Genomic DNA, 26,493 nt, shown 5'->3' with positions numbered 1-26,493 from the left:
CTAAGACTTTATCTCCAAAGCATCATTATAAAGTTTACATTCTTCCTCTTTATTCTTTTACTACATCACTGGTAATTATTCTAATGCTGGTTCTTGCTTGCACGCTTTTTTTCTCCCTCAGGTGGCTTATAGGCTATTTAAAGATAAAGACTTTGTCTTGTAATTGTCTTCCCCAGAAATCAATGGAATGTTGATGTTAACCATTTTCTCTACATAGAATTCCCTCTCCCTTCTCCCAGATCGTCTGAACCCTTTCGTTGCTACAGGGCCAGCTATTGTATGGAGACTTTCATAGGTTCTATATAACAAATTCCTCCTCTGAACTCTTATAGTGTTGATTGTCTCTACCACTAACCGGAGCTGAGCATATGCCATCTTGTCCTTGGCAACACTTCTATCTGAGCCAAAAACATGATCCTTCCCCTGGAGAGAAAGTGTGCCAACACTGTGAACCCCTGATAAGCTTATTTGTCTTTCTCAGTACCAAGGAACCTTTGAAGAACCCCAAAATATTGTCTGTGATCTAGTGTGAGGGCCAAAACGTCTGAGTAGGAGGAAGATGATATTCTAGCACCGCACAGTCTAAGCACTGCAAATTGGAGTACGGCTGCATTAACTATCATTTAGTTCTACCACAATAATAGAACTCACCAGGTAGGCCTAAGGCCAGGAGGACAAAAAGCCTCAGTAGAATCGTACACAAAATCCAAGTTAGAGGTTATTGAGAGCTCTCCAAGGTACCGAAGGACTATATCCATTTAGTCTACCCACCCAACAGTTTCTCCGTGTTCTTTAAGTGACACTATTTATTTATTTACTTACTTATTTACTTATTTATTTATGTGACTTCCACTATTATCATGCCAGACACCTGTCTTAATCTGAATCCTACTGTACCTATCAAAATGCTATAGCAAATCTATTATCCTGACATAATTATAACATGTTCTTGCAACGGGCTTACCTAGCTACACTGTTGACTAGCAATAAAATTTTCAAGCCAAATTTCAAATAGGCATTTTAAAAATATACTTATCTAGTCTCCCCAACATTAATGAAAACTCTTGAAAAAGAAATTGTGTCTCTGTGTATCAATAAATGCGTCTTGATAATGACTAATTTATTTTTCTTGGACTTCTACATACACATCTAGTGCAGGTCTCAGTGACGAATGACCAATCAGTGAATTCTTGTTGGCTGGCTGACCTAAACTGAAGAATCCAAACCCAGGTTTAAATGATGACCACAAATGAACCACAGAAGTACACTTAGCTCCTGTATCTTTCTGAATATGCTGTCTATTTAACTAGCCCTCCAAACTAGATTTGGACAGACTTCCAGCTTAAGTTTAAGTTAGTATTATACAGTAGAATAAAATAAAAAAGAGTATGGCTATATATGTAAATATCTAATTGTCTGTGTTTCTGGATGCAAAGGAACTCCCATAGAATACTGGCCTGCAAAGGACTGTGCAAAGAATCTGATATATTGAAAATAATTTTCTAAAAAATATTTTCTGGAGCATCCCATAAATTTGCATGGGACATTTAAATAACCCTATACAAACTGTAAACTTATTCTAAAAATTGCTTTTTAAATAAATTAGGCTTCGGTTCCTTAATTAATTATTTCTAGGCTATGAAAAGCACTAATACATTTAATTATTATTGCAATAATATCAAAATAAAATATACAGCAGACTACTAGCCTCAGGCCGTGCCACTGGAAGTTTTCATCAGCACTAACCAGGTCATCAAACCTATATGTCACCGTATCAGGATGCATTTGAATGTGAAAATAGTGAGCAAGAACTCCTACCATTAAGAGTATAATTACTCCCAAAAGCAGAAAAAAAAGAAATGGTGTTTTCAATTTTATAGGTAGTCTCATCATTATAAAATATGAAATTATGTAATTGTTACATCCTATAGAATTTTATCCTTAGATCACAGGCTGTATGACAAAATTTGTATTCTGCCTTAGCACACAGTGGGCCCTCAGTTGATACCGGCTGGATAAATGTACAACATAAGCATATTCCAGTAATCTAAGATTATGTTCCATAGACACTTTTATAAAATAGTATTATTTTGAGTCTGATAATGCTACTGATTTCCAAATCCTACCGTTAAGTTGAATTATTTGGAAGACCATCTAAGATGTTGATTGTCACTGCAAAACAGTTTCTAGGTGCTCAGATATTTTTATAAGGGATATTAGAATATTAATCTCATATTGGAAACGTCTTGTGAGATTTCTGTTTGGGTCTACACAAGCAAAGTAAAGCACAAAATTGAAATACTTAATCTTAAAACATATTCAGTCAGAATCTACTGTATATGAAAGTCAAAATCACACACTCTTTAGGTGGAAGTGTTTGTCTTACTTTTTACTAAAACAGCCAAATAGGTCCTGTTACAAGAGTAACAGTAAAAGAAGAAGCAACTTCCACCTTGAAGATTCTATGATCTATGAAGAGCTATATAAAAGATAGCCAGCTACCCAGGTGCCAGTCCATAAGTGGTTTCAAAATATAACTGGAATAAATGGTGCCAGTTAACTCTGATTTCCACATGCAACTCTGTATATGGTTGGTAAAACATAAATGGCTCTTAGGAAGCAAACGAATAGAAATTTTTAAAAATCTCACTAATAGTGGGTTATCTCCATTAAGTATCTCTGCACTTCACAGGTAATTACAGTCAGTAAATAATGAATAGTTGCTCTCATCTGAGTTTCTAAACCCAAGAAATGGATGGTATAGAGATTTCTACAAGGAAGGAATGACTTATTTTATTTTATAATTTCCTAAAGAGTTTTCTGATTCTCAAAGGCACAAATGAAGCTTTAAAAACAAGAAAATCTATAGAAATATGGGAAGCATTTTGCTATTTCCACCACACTGACTGTGCTTGAACAGAGTAAGCTGAATTAGCAAGACAACTGATTCTACACGCAATTTTTCACCACAGAAAATCAGTTGTCTACCACACAGTTGAATATATATAGAATAAATGGAAAGACTATTAGTTTATAGAAATGCTAAATTATTATCCTGACTATAGTAACCACATATTATATATTGATCTTTTATTTAGGTAGTTTTCATTTTAAAACACATCAATATTGAACAAATTGTAGGCCAAGTCTAGTGGATACGATTCTCTTCCTCCAGACTTCTTTTAATACTTCATTAATTGATATATTAATTCAGTATATATTTACTAAAAGCCTCTATATGCCTAGCACAATGAGAAAGACTAGTTATACAAAGACAATACATTTCCTGCTTTCAAGTCTTTGCTTTCATATTCAACAGTCTGATAGAGGATGTCAAGTATGTAAACCCCAAAACAGCAAAGAAGTGCTTGTATGGACACAACCCAAATTCCAGAGAACCACCTCTAGCCTTCTTGCTTGAAGCCAATGCTCCCTACTCTGCTCCCTATTCCACCCTCACCTTTTTCCTCTGCAAGAACACCCAAAAGAGCCCACACTCCTCTCCTTTAATAGTTGTCCTACATATTCTGCCCCTCGGAATATCCCTACTTTTCCCTCCACTCAAGTCTGACTTGGGTTGAAAGCAAGCCACATTGTTCTGCTCCTTGTCCACTTGTTGCTGACCCAAAAGCAATCACTGAAGACATTTTGGTTGTAAGTGTTTTACTACCAGAAAATTTGAAGAAGATAAAGATACGAGATATGGGAAACTTAGGGAATCTACAAAGTTTTTGATTACTGCATTTCTTCTTACGATATCTTGTATTTCTTATCTCTTTGTATTGTATCTCTTGGCTGAGACATTTCACCATCTTTCATTCTTTTTAAATGCTCTTTACATTTTTCCTCTCACTGACTGGATTATACTGGATATCTTCGTTCACAATTGTACCTAAAAAATTATTTGTGCAGTTTATATCTCTAATATCTGTACTCTTCCGTCCACTGAAGGAAGTTACATTGAAGAGTATGATGCAGATAATAAAGTTTGACAGCTGAATAATGGTGTCAAAGATAATACAAGCAGTAAGATGGGAGTATGTGGAAAAGCAGAAAAACAGTATCTGGGACACTGCAGACACTGAATACACATTTATTAAATAAATAGAAGAGTGAATGAATGAACTCAAACTTCACTTTTTCTTTTAAACATTCCTAAACTTCAGGACTGAATTAATTCACTCTCATCTGCCATTCTGTAGAACAGTCACAACAATAATAATAACCAATAGTTATTAAGTTATTATTATGTGTCAGGCACTGTTTTAAATTTTTTCAATGTATTAACTCACTTAATCCTCACATTAGCTCCATGGAGTAGCTACAATAAATTCTTTATTTTATAGGCAAAGATACTCAGACACCGAGAGGTTAAATAATCTCCTTCAGGTCACACAGTCAATAATTAGAAGAGCTCATTGAAACTGCCTACCCACAAACACACAACACGAGCCCCTTGACATAAGAATTTTGTCTTGTTTATCTCAGTTTCTCCACTGCGAAGCCCTAGAGCAGTGCCTGGGATGTAGAAAGTGCTTGGTAGTTTTTGATAAATGAATGAATTAATGAACACTTTAATGTAATGGATAATACAAACCAGCCTACAATACACAACCAATACCTCACACAATTGCCAGCTGCAGGTCTCCAAAATTGAGAGGAGTCTTAGCTAGTGTCCTTATCCCAGGGGATGCTCTATCCAACCCCTTCCTCTCTTTGCCTCTGGAGGAAGAAATACTAATTTGATCTCTGTTATACCACACTGCTGTTATCCTCACTAACTTATGTCATCAGCCTCACTGGTCTTATTTCTATTTCTTGAACATGCCAAGCATAGTCCCACCTTTTCACTTGTAATTTTCTGTTCTTTCTGATGGAAATGCTCTTCTTGAAAATTTTCTCATGAATAGAGACTTTTAGCCAGTCAGATCTCCACTCAATCACGATCTACTCAATGATGTTTCCCTGAAGCTATGTGTTCCAGCTCCGTTCAGCAGAGAGTCAAGCTCTGGAATTTCAGATACAATCCCAGGTTATTACAAAGTAACTTATTTCCTGTTTATATTGTCCTTTGGGCATTTTTCTCCCACAAGTAGCTCAGAAGTAGGAAGAGTAGCTGGACCAAGCCAGACTGGAGGCCTTCCTGTAATCCTTGGCCAATATACAATCTAATTGCACCCCAAATTCCATGAACAACCCTACAATTATTCATTTTCTTCCTGACTGAAAAGGGAAAATTAATGTTTGAATGGGCAAAGGACAATCTTGAGGGGAAAAATAAAATACAAAATGCATTCCATTATTAAAATCTAACTAGATATACATAAAATTCAGGTCTCTTTAAAAGTCACCCAGCCATATAATTGGGCTCCTAGGCAATCACCTCTGCAATCATCATTGCCAAGCCCTCAAATGGCATAAAAGAAGATTTCCCAATTTTTTGGACCCACAGTATTACTCTTTCTCACTATACTCTAGGCCAGGATTTCTCAACTTCACCACTATTGACATATTGAGGTCTGATAATTCTCTGTTGCTGGAGGGTATCCTGTGCGTCATAGGATGTTTAGCAGCATCTCTGACTGCTACTCACTTGAAACCAATGGCAACCACCCCTCACTCCCATCCCAAGATGTGACAACCAAAAAATCTTCAGACATTGCCAAATGCCCCCAGGAGGACAAAACTGCCCTCAGTTGAGAACTCTAGAAATAATTCCTTCTAAATCCATTGTGGTTTAGACCAAAGTATGAGAGGAACTACAGGTTTACAGCCATGTGTTTTGAGTTTCACTTAAATCTGTATCATTCTTTTCAGCACACCGTGCTGGGAAAACTGGATATCCACACGCAAAAGAATAAAATTGGACCCTTACCTTACACTATATTCAAAAATCTACTCAAAATGGATCAAAAACCTAAACCTAAGAGCTAAGACTATAAAACTCCTAGAAGGAAACATAGGGGAAAATCTTCGTGACATTGCATTTGGCAATGATTTCTTAGATATGATATGTAAAGCACAGGCAATAAAAGGAAAAATAGACAAATTAGACTACATCAAAATTTAAAACTTCTGTGCATCAAAGAACACAATCAACAGAGTGAAAAGGCAACCTATGGAATGGGACAAAATATTTTGCAACCCTTTATCTGATAAGGAGTTAATATCCAGAATACACTAAAGAATTCCTATAACTCAACAACAAATAAAAACAAATAACTTGATTAAAAAATGGGTAAAGGACTTGAATAGACATTTCTCCAAAGAAGATATACAAATAACCAACAAGCACATGAAAAGATGCTCAACATCACTAGTTATTAAGGAATGCAAATTAAAACCACAACAAGATACCACATGACACCCTGTAGGATGACTACTGCCAAAAAAAAGAAAAGAAAACAACAAGTATTGATGAGGATCTGGAGAAACCAGAACCTTTGAGCATTATTGGTAGGAATGTAAAATGGTGCAGCCATTAGGAAAAACAGTATGATTCCTCAAAAAAAATAAAAATAGAGTTATCACATGATCCAGCAAATCCATTTCAGGGTATATACCCCAAGAATTGAAAGCAGAGTCTCAGAGAGGTATTTGTACATCCATGTTCACAGCAGCATTATTCACAATAACCAAAAGGTGGTTATTGTGAATTGGATCTCATACTTCCAAAAGGTGGAAGTATGACATCCAAAGGTCCATAGGTAGATGAATGGATAAACAAAATGTGATGGTTTCCAGGGGCTGGAAGGAAGGAGGAATGGGGGAGTTGTTGTTTAATCAGTATAAAGTTTCAATTTTGCAAGATGAAAAGAATTCTGGAAATTGTTTGCACAACAATGTGACTGTATGTAACACTACTGCATTGTATACTTAGAAATACTTAAGATGGTAAATTTTACTTTACGTGTATTTCATTTAAATTTAAAAAACTGAATCAGTAAAGAGCAGTGAGTGTAATGAAGACAATTCTCTTAGATTTAATCCAGAGCATCATCCTAAGAGTATCAGAGCCTTAAATATGGGTTATCCCTATATAGTAGAACCCATTGGCATTTCTGAATGAAGAGCAGCCTCTCCAATGGCGACCATGGTGATTTGCCTTTGGTTCTGCCTATTTCAAGGTATGGAAACTCAGTCACTATTTCACTCATTCTTAAGTAAACAAATATTCATTGAGCGTCAACTGCAAGTCAAGCATGGTACTGAGGGTGTTACACAGAGTGTGCAATTCAATTCCAGGAAAGTAAAAATAGATTTTTGGAAATTTTCAGCTGAACACAATCAATCACAGCACAGTTTAGTAGTTAAGAACATGGACTTGAGCCTAGTCAACAGGTTTGAAGGCTGGCTCTGCCGCTCGCTAGCTGTGGTCTTGTTGCCTTTTTACCTCAGTTTCCTCCTCCTTAAAATGAGAATACTAATTTTTCCTTATTCATAAAGTTGCTGTAAGGATTAAATGAGTTAATATTTATAAAGCTGTTGGAGCATTACCTGGCATAGAGTAAGGGCTGCATAAGTGCTCGCTGACAAATTCACAAACACCTACTGAGCACCTAGTAAATAGAAAAGACCCTGCTAGAAGCTGTGAACATTTGCTTGAACTGTGCTCTAGAACCTACTATTTAACACGGTGAAAGGGGATTCCAAAATGTTTGGCTATTCCCACAAAATGTTCAAGTCCTTGAAAATATCCCCTCCATTTGTGATGACTGAGAACAGATTGTCTAATGGAGAGGAAGTTTGTCGGCTGCTAAGTGTCCTGTACCGGACTCAGCGTGGTTACTTCTGAACTAGCAGCTTCAAACCGCACAGAAGGAAGTGGGGAACAAGCCTGTCGTCATGGTGTGCATACCATGATTGTTTTCAGAGAGAAATGCACCATTAAAATCAAGTGTTATTCCTAGGTTTAAGAAAGAAAAAAAAAAGCAAAAACAAAAACAAATCCAAAGTTAAAAAAGTATCTGCCCTGTAAACTAGAGTCATGGATGGAATTATAATGATGCTCTCTGATCAGGAGCCTGAGCTGCATTATAAATGTGAAATCTTTTATGAGGACCAGATGGAAACATTAAATGCCTAGAGAATTCAAGAACATGTTAAAAATGAAAATCCCAATCCAAACATAATAACTATGTCTGATATATGCTACTGCAAAACCAGAAAATATTTAGGACATAAAGATTTTCTTTCATTGAAAACTAAACAATCCTTACGAGCTCTCAACTGGTGAAAACTTGGATAAAAAATCTTGCATGGAAGTTCAAAAAACAGCACTTGGACCTGGACAAAGAGGGATAAGATATAACTCTTGGCATTTGTCATTATCACAATACAGAAAGGAAAACAACTATAAAATCTAGGTCTCAGTCAACAATAAGTTTCTTAAGTGAGTACCTAGAAAGAAGAGGTTCTAACTATTATAACATAGGAAACTATATATAAATTCTCTGTTTATATCAAAAACTAAAAAATTGGATTGTCTTTCATTTTGCTAATTTCTATTGTACATCTGTTCACATATTAGAAATAGCCTCATTGTTTGACAAATAGTATGTGTGTGGGTTTCCTCACACCGTATAATTTCAGATGTTACATTATAATATCATCCTCTGCCTTGTCAATATCCCAGTGGTAAAATAGGGACCAAAATAAGTCTGCTTCATGTGCAACAAAAATATAGACACCTTAGAGGAAAAAAAAATAAGCAATTCAGTTGAGCAGTTACTTGCCAGTTACCACGCAAGGTGAATACGTCTAAACTTATGGTGATCATTTTGCAATATATATATACATATCAAATCATTATGTTGCATACCTTAAGCTTATACAATGTTATATGTCAATTATATATCAATAAAAATGGAAATAAAATAACATTCTTTGCCAATGGGGGAAAAAAAGGACACAGTACCTGGCCTCAAAGAAATCAGTCTAATACGATGACTCCTGATATTTTTTCTTCCACAAAATGCCCTACAAATAACATTTATCACAAATTGTGATACTCTTTCCTGAAAATACTCATGTTGATGTTGCTGTTTTAATAGACTGGCTGTAGCACAGAAAACAAAATAGACATGATTTAGACTTACGTGCGATTCCTAGTGCACTTACTCTGTGAATATCCTTTTCACTCTCACTAATTCTTGACGTGTTGGTGACATGATAAGAACTACTGTTCTAGTGTGAGTCAAAGAAACACACTTACAATTAAAGAATAAAGCACTTGGACCTAGGCAAAAGTCTCTAACATCATGAAGTTTATATTTTAGTGGGAGGAGGCAGAAAATAAGATAGATGACGATGATGATGATGTTGATGATGACGATGATGATAGATAGATACATAGATAGATACATAGATAGATAGATAGATAGATACATAGATAGATACATAGATAGATAGATACATAGATAGATAGATACATAGATAGATAGATAGATACATAGATAGATAGATAGATAGATACATAGATAGATACATAGATAGATAGATAGATAGATAGATAGATAGATAGATAGATAGATAGATGGATGGATGGATGGATGGATGGATGGATGGATGGATGGATGGATGGATCGATGGATGGATGGATGGATAGATAGATAGATAGATAGATAGATAGATAGATAGATAGATAGATAGAGATGACACGGATATGGACAGGAATGTAGATGTGGATGTAGATGTAGACATATACATCCGGTGCAGATAAGTGCTATACAGAAATCAAAGCAGGGTTAAGGACAATAGGAAGGCTGGGGTGGGGGGCTGCTATTTTATACAAGTGGTCAGGAAAGTCCTCTCAATTAGATGAATTAAAGCAATGACCTGAAAGGAGAAAGAAAGAGGGCCATACAGATATCTGAGGGAAATTCTTTCTTGACAACAAAAAAAGGCAGAAGCCCTGATGAGAGATGCTGCTTAGACTGATTGTATGAGGACCAGCAAGTACACTGGTGTAGCTGGAATGGTGTGAGTAAAGGAAAGGAGTTTGAGAAGTAATAGGTTGAGACCAATGGGGTCTTGCAGGTAAGGCACATACACGCCGGCCATACTCCGAGTGAGATGGACTGCTATGAAGTGTTGGGTTGAAGCTATGAAGCTTGAAGGGTTCTGAGTGGAGCAAGGAGTGGCCCAGTAGCTCCCATGTTACAGGATCACCATGGCTGCTGTGTGCGGCATGCGCTGCAAGGAGGAAAGGGTGAAAGCAGCAAGAGCAGGTAAGAGGCTAATTTAATAATGTAGGTATGAAGTCAGGGCAGCCTGGGTGACTGACGGTGATGAGAAGTGGTCCAATTCTGGATACGCTGGGAAAGTGGGGCTGATAGCATCTGCGGATGCATTTGAAATGTGAAATATCAGAGAAAAACAGGAAGCATGGAGACTCCAAGATTTCTGGCCTGAGTAATTAGAAAAATGGGATTGCATTTTACCAAGCTGGAGAAGACAGGGAACAGACTGCAATAACGGTGGGGTGTGGGGGTGAAAATTATGGTGTCAGTTTTGCACATGCTCGGTTTTAGCTGTCAAGAAGGCTGTTGGATAGATATATAGGTCTGGAGTTCAGAGAAATCTGGCAAAAGATATAAATTTGGGAATCATCAGCATATGGATAGTATTTAAAGTCATACTTGGCCCAGGGAGTGAATGTAAAAAAAAAACAGAGAAGTGGTGCACATTCCTCTGGGGCCATTCCACTGCTTAAGAGTTTGGGGACATGAAGAGGAACCAGCTGAGGAGATTGAGAAAGAGCAGCCTCTGAGAAAGGAGAGAGATTGTAGTGTCCAGGAAGCCAGCAAAGGCAGTGTTTCAAGAAAGAGGGAGTAATCAATGGTATGATACGCTGCTGACGGCTGAGTAAGATCAGGATTGAGAGTCGATCATTAGATTTGGCACAGGGATGTCATAACCTCAGTAAGAACACTTTTAGTGGAGCCGTGTGGGGAAAACTTGACTAGAAGTTTTCAAAAGCAGACTGGAGGAGAGGAAATGTGCAGAAAGGCACAGACAACTATTTTGGGGAGTTTTGCTATGAAGGGGAACAAAAATAGGGTAATAGATGGAGGGGTGTGTGGAGTCAGAGAGGGTCTGTGAAAGAATAGAGCTGTAGCCTGTTTGTAGACTGATAGAAATAATTGAATAGGATGGAAACCTGATGCTGCAGGAGACAGCAGAGACAAGAGCAGAGCCCCTGAGGGAGAGAGGGGATAGAAGGCCGTGCACAGAGGAGGGATTGGGCTGAACCAGGTACGCAGAGTGGATCCACAGAAACAGGAAGGCAGGCAGGAAGCATGGGCACAGAACAGGTAGGTGGCAGACGTGGTGAATGAACGAAAAGTTTGCAAATCCAACTACATGCCTGGGACATTCAGCCTATCACCTGCGTCCCATGCCTTCAGGGGATTGGAAAATACCATTTCATCCTCTAAAATACTTCCCTTTGCCTCTGCTCTCTAATGTGTCAAATTCTACAAGTAGAGATTAATTCTTCTGGCTTAATGTTTATTCCCCTAAAATGGAATAACACATTAAACCGCTGAGTCAATTATGCTTAAGTGCAAATGAGTTTGTCAGGTTCCCACTGTGAGAAGGCTTTTAATAAAGGGACATGAGAGTGTGATGACCCTGGATACTTTCCCATAGGGGCTGGGAGTTGGAGGTTGAGAAGGAGGTGGACCTCCTCACACAACGAGGTTGTGTGAAGGAGTACCAGTGAACCTATGGAATTTGCCAATGTACACAATGTGTAACTCTAAACCAGAACACAGGGCTAATTCCTGGTTGACCACTTTGTAGCTCGGTTACCTCGCACCAGTCAGTTGACCTCTCTGAGTCTCAGTTTCCCCATCTGTAAATGGAGGTAAGGATTAGATGATATAAGACATATGTGGTATAATTTTTCTATTATTACCCCATTTTTCATGTGAAAAAAATTGAAATACTGCTATCTTGTTCCTCTCTCTCAGAGCGTATTTCTTGCTTGCTCACACCAGCAGACTACTTACACCTAACCTCATGCTTTACATCAGATTCCCCAGTATAGCTCCCTAGTGATTAATTGCTGAAGAAAATAAGTCACCATAACAGGAGCAGATTCAATGCTCACAGACATTTGAAAAGCGGAGCAGCACCATTGGTCTGTAAACCTTTAGTTTCATAATCAGATTAGCACCACTTGGTAGCAGTGGGAGAGCCATTATATTTTATACTGTATATTTGTAACACGTATCTATTAAAACCATCTCACATGTCAAATGATTGTATACTATCTTTGGCTAGATCCTCCTTGACGGCAAGGTACATCGTGTTTGCATCATCTGACAATGAATATTTGTTGATTGGAATTAATAAAAAATGAAAATGCAAACCATACACCAGGATTAATTCACTAAGCAATGTCTACCTGGTTTTTAGTCATTGAGAAATGACTAACATACACAAATACAGCAACACCTTAAGAAACAAACATTTAAACTTTCAGAGTACTAGGAACTTGGCAAAAGCACTTTTAGGGTTCATATAAAATATAAAATTCATTAATGTATTTTAAAGCTGAGTCACATTTTTGAAAATCCGATATGCATAAAACTTCTTAGAAGCCTTTTTTTTTTTTCCTTTTGAATGTCTCTGCCAGGTTACTTTGCAGAAAACCAAAGCAATCTATAACCACTGGTGTTCAATATTCATAGCATAATGTACAAGGTAAGATGGTAGAGCAGGTAATTATTAATCCCATTTGACAAAAAATCCACCAGTGGCAAACGTATACATATGTGCTTACTGGGCATTGGGGATTCAGCTGGCATTAAAACTCAAATCCCTTGAATCCCAAGCAAGTACTGTGTTTATAAAGATAGTTTTTTCATAGAATTAGACTCCGCAAAGCTTTATTCAGATGAAGCAGTTGCTTAATTTAGTCTACAATTGCCAGAAAGGTTCCTAAAAATCTTATTTTTATTAATTTAGACAGAACCAGAAACTTGGCATGACTCTTGTGAAGCCCAAAGTATTTTACTTTATTTTGTACTGCTGCAAAGCTTTGAGTTTCTTTGAAAAGCCATTTTTCAATGATGTACCAGTTCGTTTGAACAGAACCCCTTGTCTTAAAGATACAACCTTTTACTGCCTTTCAATTGCTAGGAGACAGAATCATCCTGATCAATGATAATGTGACAAGGAAGTCTTTGTCAAAAGAGAAACAATAACCTTTATTTCTGTTTTCATTCCTAAATATTCTCAGAAACGGCCAAGAAATAAAGAGCAATTTGATTTAATGCTGTAAAGTCATCTAGATAAAGGTTAAATACAACTTTCACTGCACTGAATATTGGTTATATGAGCTTTCTATTTTCTGTCTGCAGAAAGTGATGTAAAGACCTGTGGGGGCAGATAAGATCCAGGGTACCATTTAGTCTAGCCCCTGTCTCTGCGCAGTCTCTCACTTAAGTGGTCCCATACAGCAGAAACTCCTCCCTTTTTTATAAAATAAAATATTCGTGGAGCAATGTTGTGGTATTTAATAACGTTTATTAACAAGATGCTCTTTACATACAACCCAAATCACCTGCAGCATTTAAGTCAATCACTTTGCTTTGTCCTCATTAGTAATAGTTTATCATTACCTTCTGTCCTATAAACTTATCGTTCTTCCAACAAATAGGTTCTATTTCCTTGGTTTTCAACAAGTCTAATTACTTTTATAAATATATATGAATAGGGAAAGAATTGTTTTATCTCTACTTTACTGATGAGAAAGTTGAGATTCCAAAAGGTTAAATGACTACCTCTGCCCCACTGAAAACAAAAACAAAAACAAACACAGTTTGTAAGTGGTGGCGCCAGGATGCATGTCTAGATTCTTTGACTCTGGATCCTAAGCTCTTTTCTCATCGCCTGTCATGAATAAACTTTCTTATGTAAATAAATCACTAGGAGCTTAGATTCTTCTGTCTAGGGAGAGCAACTTCAGTGACATTCAGGTACTTGGAAAAGAACATTATTTTTAACTTAGTAGAAATTTATTTAAATTAACTTGGAGAAATAGTGCTTAATTGGCATCTGGTTTCACTAATGGAGACCAGAATCAATTCAAAAAGGTAACTGGAATTTTAAAGAATAAAGATCATTTTAAGGCCAAAGTCATTTGCAGGCTCTGTGAAGAAGGAGAGTGATTAAACCTCATAACACATAGTGATTGCTTTCTCTTTTTAGATTTTATTTTACTGTGGTAAGAACACTTATTATGGGCTTTAAGATCAAGTACTATCCTACGAAACTAAGTAACTTCTAAGTGGTCTAAAAAGAATGAATTTAATATGCACAACAGTTGCTTAATAAAAATATTTATTTAAACCATGTCATATAAAATACTTAAGTAATTTATGTCATAAATTTTTATACGAAATCATAAGCTCTGGATACCTTTGTGAACTAATGTCTGCTGATTACCTGTCATTGACCAGGGATTGTGCTAAGCATCGTATACACATTAACTTCATTTAATCTTCACAATGGCCTAATGAGATACAAGTAGTATTTTTCTAGTTTTGCAGATACAGAAAGAGGAACTAAGATAGGTTAAACGGTTTGTCCAAAACCTAGTGTCTGGTAAAAAGTGGTGTTGGGATTCAAATGCTGTACTCTCTGCACCAGACCTCCCAACCTCCTGAAGCCCCTGTGTTGTCTTGGTAAACAGGAGCACAATAGAGGGATGACTCTGTTTTCTGGGTTAGCACAGCCTGGCAGAGCAAGCGGATCGATAAGGACAAAGGCCATAGTTATCCACGTGAAGTTAAAATTTGCACGTGGATTTCAATGGTAAAATCTCAGGAGGAAGTCTTGGGCAGTTAAGACACCAGCAAGAGACAGTGGATCCCTTAGTTTCTTTGTCTTGTCTTCCTCAACCTCTCTGCAGGAGGTCTAAACAGCCCTGATGGTGAGAGAGTTCTCCTGTATACACTGCTGAGGTAATTGCGGGCCAGATAAGTCACAGAAGCACTCTCAGATCCTTTGTGCTGCAACAAACAGTCTGAGCTTATTAATTTGTGGAGGAACAGAAAGGAGACATTTTGAGATAAATGAGTTTTTGATGACGCTGGAATTTTTCCAAGGTATTTGTTCACTGAATCCTATATCGGCTTTTTATATGTGGAATCCTGAAATAGACAAGGCATCTTCTTATGCCTTTTTTTTTCTTTTTGCTTTCAAGTTTATTGGTGCAAGTGGATGGAATTACTTCAAAGTGGTTCTCTTCCTGTCTCCTTCACGCAGTGGACGATAACACATGGCTTTTAAAAATACACTGGTGAGAGCAGCCAAACAAGGCTATAAAGTTTCTTATTGGGACGTAAGCTATTCACACTGGGTCTTCTGATGTGCGTTGCAGTATCATTTAGCCTGCCTCATTAGAATGTGATTGGAAGCGAAGATTGGAAGTGAAGATTGCATGATAATAAATGAATGACATTTTGTTTCTTCAGCATATTGAATGGTCACACTGTGGATATTATAAAATTATTTCTTTATGAATTCATGTGCACTTTGACTCCTTCAAATTGGCACATTCCTTACTCAGTGATGCTTTTCAAATAATGAAAAATAATTTCTGCTTTACCAACCAAGGCTGACAATAATGTGAATGTTTGTGTTTGTTCAGAGATTTAGCAAGATAGTTAAACAGTAGCATCTATTATGACTTCTAATGCATGAAGTATTGTGCTAAGGACTTTAATACATTATCTTAGGAGATAGCTAGTGGGCTAGATAGACAGATGTGTTTTTTAGATTAAATTAGCATTAGAAAATATTTAAACATAGGGCTATTTTCTACATTTTGTGAATGAAGGAATTGAGGTCCAAGACAATCAACTGATTGATCTAAAATCTCAATAGCAAGTCAAGAGAAAATAGTGAAACCAAATCTAGCTTTCTCAACTCCAGATAACGTAACATAAAATAAAGATTAACAGTAAAAAATAAAATTCTAGATAACATCAAAATTATACAATGATAGAACCCTATATGTAATATATTAAGACATTATATAATGTCCCATATTAATGACTCAAGTTTTATAGTTTTAGAAAAAGAAATAACATCTCTTCTTGGGGAAGGAAAATTTGAATGCAACAGACACTCATCCTCTTAGAAACTGTTTCAAGCACCTAAAACCAACAATTTATCACCAGGAAAAGTCATAAACTATTACAGATGCCTCTAATCCTCCACTGTAAATATTTCAATAGTTTCCTTTTAAAAATGGGGTCACAAATTTATTCATAACTTGTCAGTATGTTAGTACACTATTAAGAATTAAACTCTTAAATTATGATATGAGAACAGGCTGATGGGATGGAAACAATTCCGTATTTTAAAAATATATATGAGGCTCTTTTTGATCCTGAAACTACTGTTCTCCATCTAAATGTGCTCTCTTCAAACTAAAAAGAAATGTATATACGATTTTATATATGGAGAGAGATGGAATGAGTAAATGTGGAAAAACAATTAGTAAATCTAGGCAGAGGGTGTTCATGGTACTATTCTTTCAACTTCTTGAAATTTTAAATCTTTACTATCAGTGACCTTTCCTTGACCTACAGACAATTCTGCCCTCCTCATTCACCCTGCTGCCATTCCTGGACATGTTAGATGCATATAATTTTAATGTTATAAATTGTCTAGAAATTCTTATCACTTTATCAAGCACAGCTACACTGAAATTGTTTCTCTGTCCACTCATTTATCTCTTAAATAGATGGTTTTCAAGTACTTGGAGGTTATGAAATCCGCGTTAAGACTCCTCTGAAGTTCTCTAAGCCTAGAGTCACCCAGGTTGCTCTGTTTGGACCCAGGGCCAGGGAAAAGATCACCAACACCCTGTTTTTCAAGTAATCCCCAAAATGGTTCCTAGGAAGCTGATGTTCCAGAAAAATATAGTTTGAAAGCAGTTTTCCTTGAAACCACGCTACCCCTACCCCTTCACTTCCAATCTGGGTAAGAATTGTGAGGGGACTGGGGGGGAAGAAGGGGACAAGCCGGTCTGTTAGGGGAGCACGCCGTGTGACAGGTGTTCTTTTCCATGAAAGGTCTAGAGAAGCAATCATTTGTATTGTTCCTCAAAGAGAAAATGCCTCAGTTCTAGCAAGAAGCAATTTGAGGTCAACAAATTACTTCTTTTTTTTTTTTTAACTTAAAGTACACAGTGAGATTCAAACATATCTGTGTCAAATAAATGACTAGGAGAGACAGAGGTCCCAACTTCTCAGTTCAGGAAAAAAGAGACAGAACCAAGTGAAAATTTTCACTCCTGGTGACGTCTTTTCTAGAGTGCAAGGGTATTAATTCACAATTTCCTCCCTCTGCAAGTCACAGGCTCCTACTTCCAAGATCCCCCAGGAAATCGTATAAAAAGCTCCAATTGCTGTAGCTCTTGCTAATGTCAATATTTTAAATGTTGCATCAGTGGGAAAGTATAGATAATTATGCATTATAATATATAATATGCAAACATTTTAAAGGCCAAATCACAAATTGATTCCTGTGTACAACACTTCCATGCAGACAGTTAATAAGAGAGATGTAGAGCTTTTCCGAGCTGGAGCCCCAGCTGTGCTGTTTGATGCATGAAGAATAACCAAATAAATAATGGTACAGTGCTACAGACAAATATTTACTTTACAGCACTACAGGCTAGGTAGTATGATTTGTATGCAGTGGCATAATCAAATAGGCTACCATGTAAAACAATTAGCCTCTAGTAAAATATTTGATCAAACTTGTATCTGCAATATCATAGAACACAAAATGGGAAGCAAGTTATACAGCCCCACTGGCAGAAAGGACACAAAATGTCAAGAAATGGATGGAGTAAGGAAGTTAGTAGGGCAAGTATCAACAAAGCTCCCTTTTCTCCTTCAGAGCAAGGTAAAGGAAAATTGCTCTAAGAATAAAGAGCAGGAAACAGGAACCATATTCATTCTTTCTTTTATTTTGTCAACAAATATTTATTAAGTGCCAGCCTTTCTTGTAGGTGCCCGGGATAGAGGAAACAAGACAAAAATCACTGCCCTCGTGCAATTTAGCATGATTGGCAGACAATAAAAGAGAAAAACAAAATAATAAGCAAGCATCTCTTTTCAGGTAATGTACTTCCAGGTAATGGTAAGTGCCAAGAAGAAAAATAAAGCAGAGTAAGGGACTAGAAAGTGGAAGGTGGTTTTTGAGATAGAAGGGTCAGTGAAGCCCTCTCTAGCAGTGATATTTGAGTGGAAACCTGAATGGAAGTAAGAGATGAGCCATGTCAACAACCAGGGTACCAGTCTTCCAGGCAGAAGAAACACCGAGTGCAAAGGCCCAGGAGTGGAAATATGCTGGGTTTGTTGAAGAAGAGAAAGGAGGCTAACAAGGCTGGAGAAGAGGAGATGAGGTCACAGGTAGCCTGGGGCAGACAGTGTAGGGCTTCATAAACCATGATAAGCATTTTAGATTCTTCTCGGAGAATCATGTAAATGCCTAAAGCGTAATGTTGCTTGTGTCTGGACAGTGATGTGAGAGAAGGAAGCACTATACACAACCAAGGAGCAGAACTGGGAGACAAGAGGGAGGATGGGAAAAGAAAGTCAATGAGATTTCGCAAAAGGGGCTTAGAACTCAGCAGCTGGGCAGCAGGCATGTTCACCGGGCCTTCTGGCGTGGGTCCTGGGGGCTGTCATCATTACTTTACAAAGCCCTTTTTACGGTAAGTACTTTAAAAATCCAATATATTGAAGACTTGTGGACACTAAAAGGCCAGGAAAACACTATTTATAGACTTGCACTACTGAGAACATGCTTGCTCAGATTAAAGCAATAGACTCAGACTACAAGGCTTAGATTTCCACTGGCATTCAGTTCAGACTGTGGACTAAGATAATTTCTGTAAAAAACCAGAATTATACATAAAACACAACATGAAGCACCTCTGGTAAATTAGGACAAAGCACCTCTAGTAAATTAGGACGGAGCACTCGGGTTTCCTCAGATGCACCCATCCTCCCAAGCACCTTTGCTATGACTGTTTGGTGCATTTGGGGGCTGTGTACCAGCTAGTACTAGGCACAGCAACATGTTGTAGGTGGGGAATGCAAGGGGCACCAGGTTTACAGACTTTCCTCCCGGTTTCCATAAACAGCAATTTGTTAAGTCATAAATAACGTCACAAGCACAGGTTTCAATGTTATGGGATATAATAATTAGAGTCATTATCCCTCAAACGCACATTTTCCCTTTTCCCTTTGCTTCCAATCTCCTTATCCTCCAATCCACTTCCACAATGCTTGCAAAGGATCTTTCCAAAGTAAAAGCTATTTATGGCCATCGCTTTCTCACAACCTTGCAGTTGCTCCCCACTGATGATGGAATAAAGCCCCAGGTCTTGTTCATGATATTGGAATCCCTAGGGTATGGCTCCAAGCTACAGGCACATTCTTACCTCCTATCTTTGCCACTTTGCACCCTAGGCTGTAGCTCCAGTGAGTTTTGTTCACTTTCCCCCATGCTCTGAGTCAAATCCCAGCTCAGCCCCTTACTTGTTGTGTAACCTTGGGCAAATTACTTATCCTCCCTGTGCTTCATTCCTTTTCCTACAAAATGGAAATAATAATAGTATATAACTCATTGGCTTTTTATGGGACTAAATAAGTAAAATACTTAGAACAGTGTCAGATGCATTTTAAGAGCTGAATAAATGTGAGCTATTATTACTGTTATTTGTCAATAGAATTTCCCTATTATTGTTTCCTTGGGCAAAAAAATGTCCTTCCTACCCAGTCTTCTCCTTGAAAATTCCTACATTCTTCAAGACCCCATACAAATGTCATCTCCTCTCTAAACCTTCCCTAACACATTGACTCACTTTCTAGTGGTATCTATTTCTTCTGTGCTATCACGACAAGTTGAGCATCATTCTTCAATAGCATTATTTACAGACTATTGATTAATTATTAATGCATAAGTTTGTTTTCCCGGTAGTATATGAGTTCTTTGAAGGCAAGGGCTCCATCTTTTTCATTTTGTATCTCCTAAACCCAGAGTAGGGCCTGGACATAGTAGGCACTCAACAAATGATTGGTTCAATTAAATGTTCAATCAGTAAATATGTAAAGACACAGATAGTTCTCAAAAATTTTTCAATATTGCTAGAAATAATTCAAGGAAGTTGAAGAATAATACAAGGCACAGATTTAGTAGATTTAGCTAGCAAACTAGGGCTAAATTGCTTAAGTCAGTAAATGTGTCTAAAATTCAGAGAAAGGTCAAGTCTATAACATACTCATTTTCTTTTCACTCTTCTCCAGTTATTCCAGCTTTGTATTGACAGGTATAAGTTCCCTTAGAGTATGAACCCGGTCGTTTAATACTTTTGCATTCAAATATTAGGCACAAAAGTACACATTTCATGAACTTTTGTTAAAATGAGGACAGATTTCCAAGATATACGTAGGACAAGTGGGGAGAAGGAAAAAAAACACAGGTGTTTTTGTCTAACACTAACTCTAATTGAAAGAATATCGCTCCCTGTGCAAGCATATTCCATGTGCAAGCATGGACAGACAGACAGAGGCTGGCGCTCACCAACACATTTGCTCTTCAAGAGGAGAATACAGAGGAGAGACGGCTAGTGGCCCAGGATGTATTCAAGATGTCAGCAGTAGCTTTCTTCAGAGAGCATCATGCTGCTGATAATGGAGGAGAACTGATGACCGAGGTTAAAATATCAGCAAAGGAGAGAAGGTTGAAAAAGCTGGACACTATGTGGCAAGCGCCACTCAAGAAAAAACAAGCCACATGAGCCAGGTAGGAGAACACTATGCCGCAGAAGTTGTCACCTCTGATTTGGGGTGAGGGATAAATAATATGTTGACCTAAGGACTCTGGCATTAATTTCCCTACTCCCTATTCAGCAATGCTGAACATTCTACTGACACTTTGCAACATATGATATGGTTTTTATCTATATTTTCTCATATCAACTAACAATGGGTGTGGTGTCCACTTCTGGGTTTCAGAATTCAAAGAATTTGGAAATTTGGGATGGTGGTTCAGAGCTAAAATAATGATTAATGTCGTAGAAATGCCTGGAAGAAGCTAAAGCAATTCATAACATCTTTTATATTTGCAACATGTAATATTGAAAAGAACGAGAATTTAGAGTGTTCTTATACTCCAAGTGAAACTTAAATGAGATAATATATGCGAACATTCTAATAAATAAAATATAGTAGGTGTTGGACCACGTGGGTTGAATCAGAATTTTTTTCTTCTCTTGCTCACAGCAGTACTCAATTCTACATGTTGAGTGAATAAAAGAAGAAAACCCCGGAACCAGTTGATAATGACCTTTAGATTCATGCAGGTTCTTACAAGTCTTTTCTTAATATTCATTGAGGACCAAAAAAACAGATTATGAATATTATATATTATATAGATATTGATCATGAGGAAGAATTTTCCAATATCTGCACTATGAAGTAGTGAGACCGCACTAACTGAGAGTATAGAACTGTTTTCTCCAGAGTCTTAAAAATAGGGTAGACTTCCATATGTCAAAGATGCAGTAATTGTGATCCTTCCCAAGGGGAAAGGAAGCAATGAGATAATCACTCAAATTCCTTCCAGATCTAAGATTATATAAATATTATGATTAGTGACAACACATTGACTATCTAGTTTTTTTCAGATATTTTAAAAATAATCCCAGAGTCAGTATTTTACAAGTGGTTCTTAAATCTTCTGCCATTAGCCTATATTTCATAACTTGGGTTTTCAAAACCAGAACTACATATTCATCTGATCAAAATATGAAATCTACAAATAACTAAAGATCAAAAAAATCGTTCAGTGGGTTTAGACATAAACTGCATCCTCTGCATTGTTTAGCTTCATCATGAAAATTACTTTAATTTCAACACTGGAATCAAAACAATCCAGTCTTCTTAAAAGAAGTCTACTGTCTACTGTAAAGTAATAATATGTTTTTAGAGACTTCTAAGTGCAGCATATTTTGGAATTTCTAACTTAAATGCATGGTTTGGAAAATACCAATCGTTGATCGTGAAAGGACAGTTATATTTCATCATGACAAAGGGGGCAAAAATAAAGCACTTATGGTCTTATTTCCTCATGTAACTATTACATATGATACTAAAAAAAAGCACATAATTTTTAAGGTTAGTGAAAAAGTCATTCAAATACATAAGATATGTGTATATTTTCCAAAAAGAAATTTTCATGAAAATAAATCTGAAAAATATCAAACATACACTCAGATAAAACAATAGAAATAAACATAAATATAGACTTAATCAGGAACTGAAAACAAACAGTGATACAGCTTCACTAAAAAACATAAAAAGGAGAGTGTATGAGTTGGGAGGGAAAAAGGGTGAAGATGAATCATGGTCAAGTTATTTTATAAGTTTGATGAGTAATGGATTCTTTAAACCTATATTATGGTACGTTATACCAAAGTCACGTGTTGTATTTTTTGGCAATTTGTGGAAATTTTTGTTTTAATTCAACCAGAAGAAGATCACTTTAACAGCATAAGTTACCTCAGATATCATTTAATTGTTCTCTTTGTAACTTGCTGAAAGAAAATTTGTATAATGCATGAGTGAAACTGGCTCTTTAATCATTTTAAAATTTGGGTTCTTTTGAACAGAAAAAAAATCATGTATTTATAGCTCTGTGTTCCCAGCACATCAAAAATCTCTTCTAAGTAAAAGAAAGGTCACATCATTATATTCAAGAACTCTACAATAAGGAAAATATTACCAAGGTTTTATGAACATTTATCATTATCTGAAAATTAGCTTACTAAAATTAAATGTCCTTCTGGTCAAAATAATTGTTTAATATTAATCCAAGTAGTAAAACATACGAGTCAATTAATTGTACATTTTCCATCTTTGTTCCTTTTATGAGAACTAACTAATAATATACCTATATACCTTCTCCTATTATACTACTTAGCAAACTATATGAAATTACACACACATCAGGGAGGGGGTAAACCATGAGAGAGAGACTTCTTCAAATCAGTACATACTTATACATAAATCTTCTCTCTACACAAATGCTAGGTTTTGTATAATTGATAGGTTTTGAAAAACTAATCACATGTATTCTGAAAGTATAAGATTACAATTAAGTAATAAGATTTAATTCATCAAAAAGATGAACCAAAAAAACTCCCCAATAAAGCAACTGTATGAACAACAGTCCATTGTCAGAAAACAAAAATAACCATATCACGTTTAGCTAGGTAGAGTAGGTGTTGGCTAAACATGCGGCGTCCATCAATGGCAAGCTACACATTTCCAGGGGTAACTTGAATTCGCCAATGCACTGCGAAGCACTTCAGATGAGTATAAAACAAGATTCAAGTAAATATTAATTTTCAAAAACCAGATATCCTCAGTTTATCATGTCAGTGGCAATCTAGTATGCAGTCCCAAAATCACCGTGTTAGAACGGCCTGTAAGAGGTACTAGCTCCTTTTCTTGCTATGTTCCCTTACTAAATAAAACCTATGGGTACAGATACCCAATTTTGAAGAGTATCTTAATCTAAAAGAAAACATATCCTTCAAAGAAATCTGAAATGGCTTAGCTTTTACAACTAAAGTTTATTTAATTTCTATTGTGCTGTTCCTTACATTTCATTATTATAGTGGTTGAAGGGTGCCACCCTACAATATATAACATGTATACTAAAGGTGATAGGCTCAGTGCAACTTTTACAGAGGGATCTTGAATTTATTTAAACTATATTTAAACTATATCTATTTAAAACTATAAATTTTAAGTCATTTTTTTACAACGAGAGGGTCTTAAAGGTAATAGGAATTTGAATCATAAATAAAATTAATTAACCACATAATTTCAGAAGTGGGAACTTAGTTTTCCCTTTCCTTAAGTAGTGTAAAGATAAAGTAAATAAATCAAAAACCCATTAGGTTATACACTACAAACATGGCAATGCAATATATTAAGTTTGACTTTATACGTTGTCTAAATAAATAAATTAGAACTAAGATTAAAACACTTATTCTTGTATCAAAAGTATGCTATTAAAAATACTATCAACAACAACCACAAAGCACACAAAAATGTCACCCATCACCTCAACAGAGATTAAACAAAAAACTGAATTTTTAAAACTCCTTCAATACTCAATTTACCTAGAAGTGGCTAGGTATTTTTTATAAGCAGTAATTTTCAAGACTCTCTACTGTTAGAGGCTTATTTTATCTGGAAACAGCTAGTGGCACAAAGATAATTTCACACCCAGTGCACTGTGAATTCTTCAGCTGACCCAGTCTCCATTCATTTCACATGTGTGATATGTATTACGAACAAAATTCAGATGTTCCATTTTCTGCATTTCTAAATCACTGCTGCTAACGAAACGCGCTGTCGACCCCTCCGGTCCCGTCTTACCATGTGTGAGCCACGGTGAAGCGGCGCCGCTGTCGAATGCTTTTATTCACCAGCAACTTTCTGAAAAAGCATGGGGAGTTCCTGGGAGAACTGCGTGGAGAAATTTTGGGAGATGTCGGTCTGTTCCCCGGGAGTCTTGGAAGCTCAAGTTCTAAGTGCATCTGCTCCTTGAAAGTCTTTATGCAAACCTCAGATTCAGCAGCAGTAAGTTCTTTTGAAGAATTTTTTGCTGTCATATCTTATATGGAGGGCTAGCTCTCACCATACAAAATAAAAACCTCTCACATAGCAGAGGCCCAGCTGCAGTTTAGGAGGCTGGTAAGGCTGCAAACTGTTTCCCGTTTAATTTAGGAAGCTGTGGCTCCACTGTAGGAGCTGCTTAGAGCAGGAGCAGCATGCTCGAAGAACGGCAAGTCAGGCTGTCACAAGGAGCTTTATCAGCCTGGCTTTGCCTCTGAAAATGCGCCAAAGTGCTTCCCATGTCAGTAGCCTCCTTGTGGATGAGGTTTGTCTGCAAGCTACACACTGACACTCACTGAATTCATTCAGCTGAATATATCAACTCATGAAATATTCATAAGGGCTTCTGATAAATCCTTCACATGTATTTTTCAAAAAATCTTATCAAACAAGCCGCATTCACTACTGGATAGTAAGCAAAACCTAGTCATCTAGTTACTTGTTTTGTTTGCACAAAGAGCAGAACAAGAGCCCGTTCAGCATGTGTGATGTTTAAAGTCTTCATTCAGAATTATCTTGCTCTGTAATGCACACAACAGTAACTCCACCTACCAAATGCTTATTGGCCCAGGACTATCTAAACAACTGCACTGTTTCCCCCCCAACACCACCCTCCACCGCTCAGATTTTCACAAAATTTGTGAAGCTACCATCCTCACCACAGTGAAAACATTAAATCAGGGATTGTTAAAAAGCCTAGCTAAAACAGCCCCCCAAATTCCATTTCTGAATGAAAGAGCTGATTGCTGAAGCTTTTTTTTTTTCTCCCTTCTCCAGAAGATCCAAAACCACATCAATAAAAAAAAAAAAATGTCAGCTAACAAGCAAACACTGGATTTGGTTCATTCCCCCGAGGAATTTAAAGCCTAATCTTTATTCGAATGAACATTACCCTCATTCTTCTGTTTAAGCTCATTGTTCCTGGGGTGCCCACAGCAGCCACTCTCTGTTAGATGCAAAGTTCCTTCTGAAAGCCAAAGTCCCCAGAATGGAAATGGAGGTGACAACTGGGAAAAATGAATGCTCCCAGTCAAAGAGCAGAGTCCAAAGCCAAGCATCATGCATGTGTTTGTGTGTGTGCAGGCAGGCGTACAAGACAGTGTGTGTCTGTGTAGGGGTATATTTACTTGTGAGTGTGCATGTATGTAGTTTGTTCACAAGGGCACGCAAGTGAGACACACGGGCAGAAGAGTCCAAAAAATGTTTGAAGTTCCAAAGCAGATCATTGTAACCTGAAACTTCATTTGGAAATATGCTGGAAGGCACCTTCTGTAATCTAAAAGGCACATGGAAGTAAAAGCAATATTGTGGTGCTTGAAGTGCACGGATGTTGTGAAAAGTCTGTCCTGGCAGTGACTGCCACCAGGGCCAGCCTGACCTCACACCAACTTCACAAAGCAGAAGGAGGGCTACTCAGGGAGGGTGGTAGTTAAGGAATGACTCACAGCAAGACTTCACTGGAAGAGGGAGAAATTTATTTTTTCCCCTAAGGTGTGAGGAATTCCACCTTTATAAAATCACTCACACACGTCATCTACTCTCCCTGAACATCTAAAGGGCTGAATAAGAGCAGACGATGACCTCTGTATAGGAAAAAATAAACCCCACACAGCCCTTGGGGGAAGTAATTCAGACATAATAGGAAGGACATTTAAACGCCTAGTTTACAGGTACCACCTTGGAAAGACATCAATATAGCAATAATACACAAAATATATCATCAACAAAATCAAGTCATGGAATTTTTGAGTTGGAGGGAATC

The 26,493-nt window shown here is 37.1% G+C and overlaps 1 protein-coding gene across 1 annotated transcript in view; it reads right to left on the bottom strand.

Annotated features, from left to right (window-relative positions):
- The window catches only part of PDE4B (phosphodiesterase 4B), a 329,084-nt gene extending 304,357 nt beyond the window's left edge, over positions 1–24,727 (bottom strand). The window contains exon 1 of the mRNA XM_058538245.1: positions 24,492–24,727. Coding sequence (XP_058394228.1) covers positions 24,492–24,727 — 236 coding nt within the window. The remainder of the gene's footprint in view (positions 1–24,491) is intronic.
- Positions 24,728–26,493: the final 1,766 nt, after the last annotated feature.

The sequence above is a fragment of the Diceros bicornis genome, chromosome 4 (genome assembly GCF_020826845.1).
Source record: "Diceros bicornis minor isolate mBicDic1 chromosome 4, mDicBic1.mat.cur, whole genome shotgun sequence".
Classification (NCBI taxonomy): Eukaryota; Metazoa; Chordata; class Mammalia; order Perissodactyla; family Rhinocerotidae; genus Diceros; species Diceros bicornis.
Note: the sequence above shows the minus strand (reverse complement) of the source record. Positions and strands in the feature narration are given on the sequence as shown.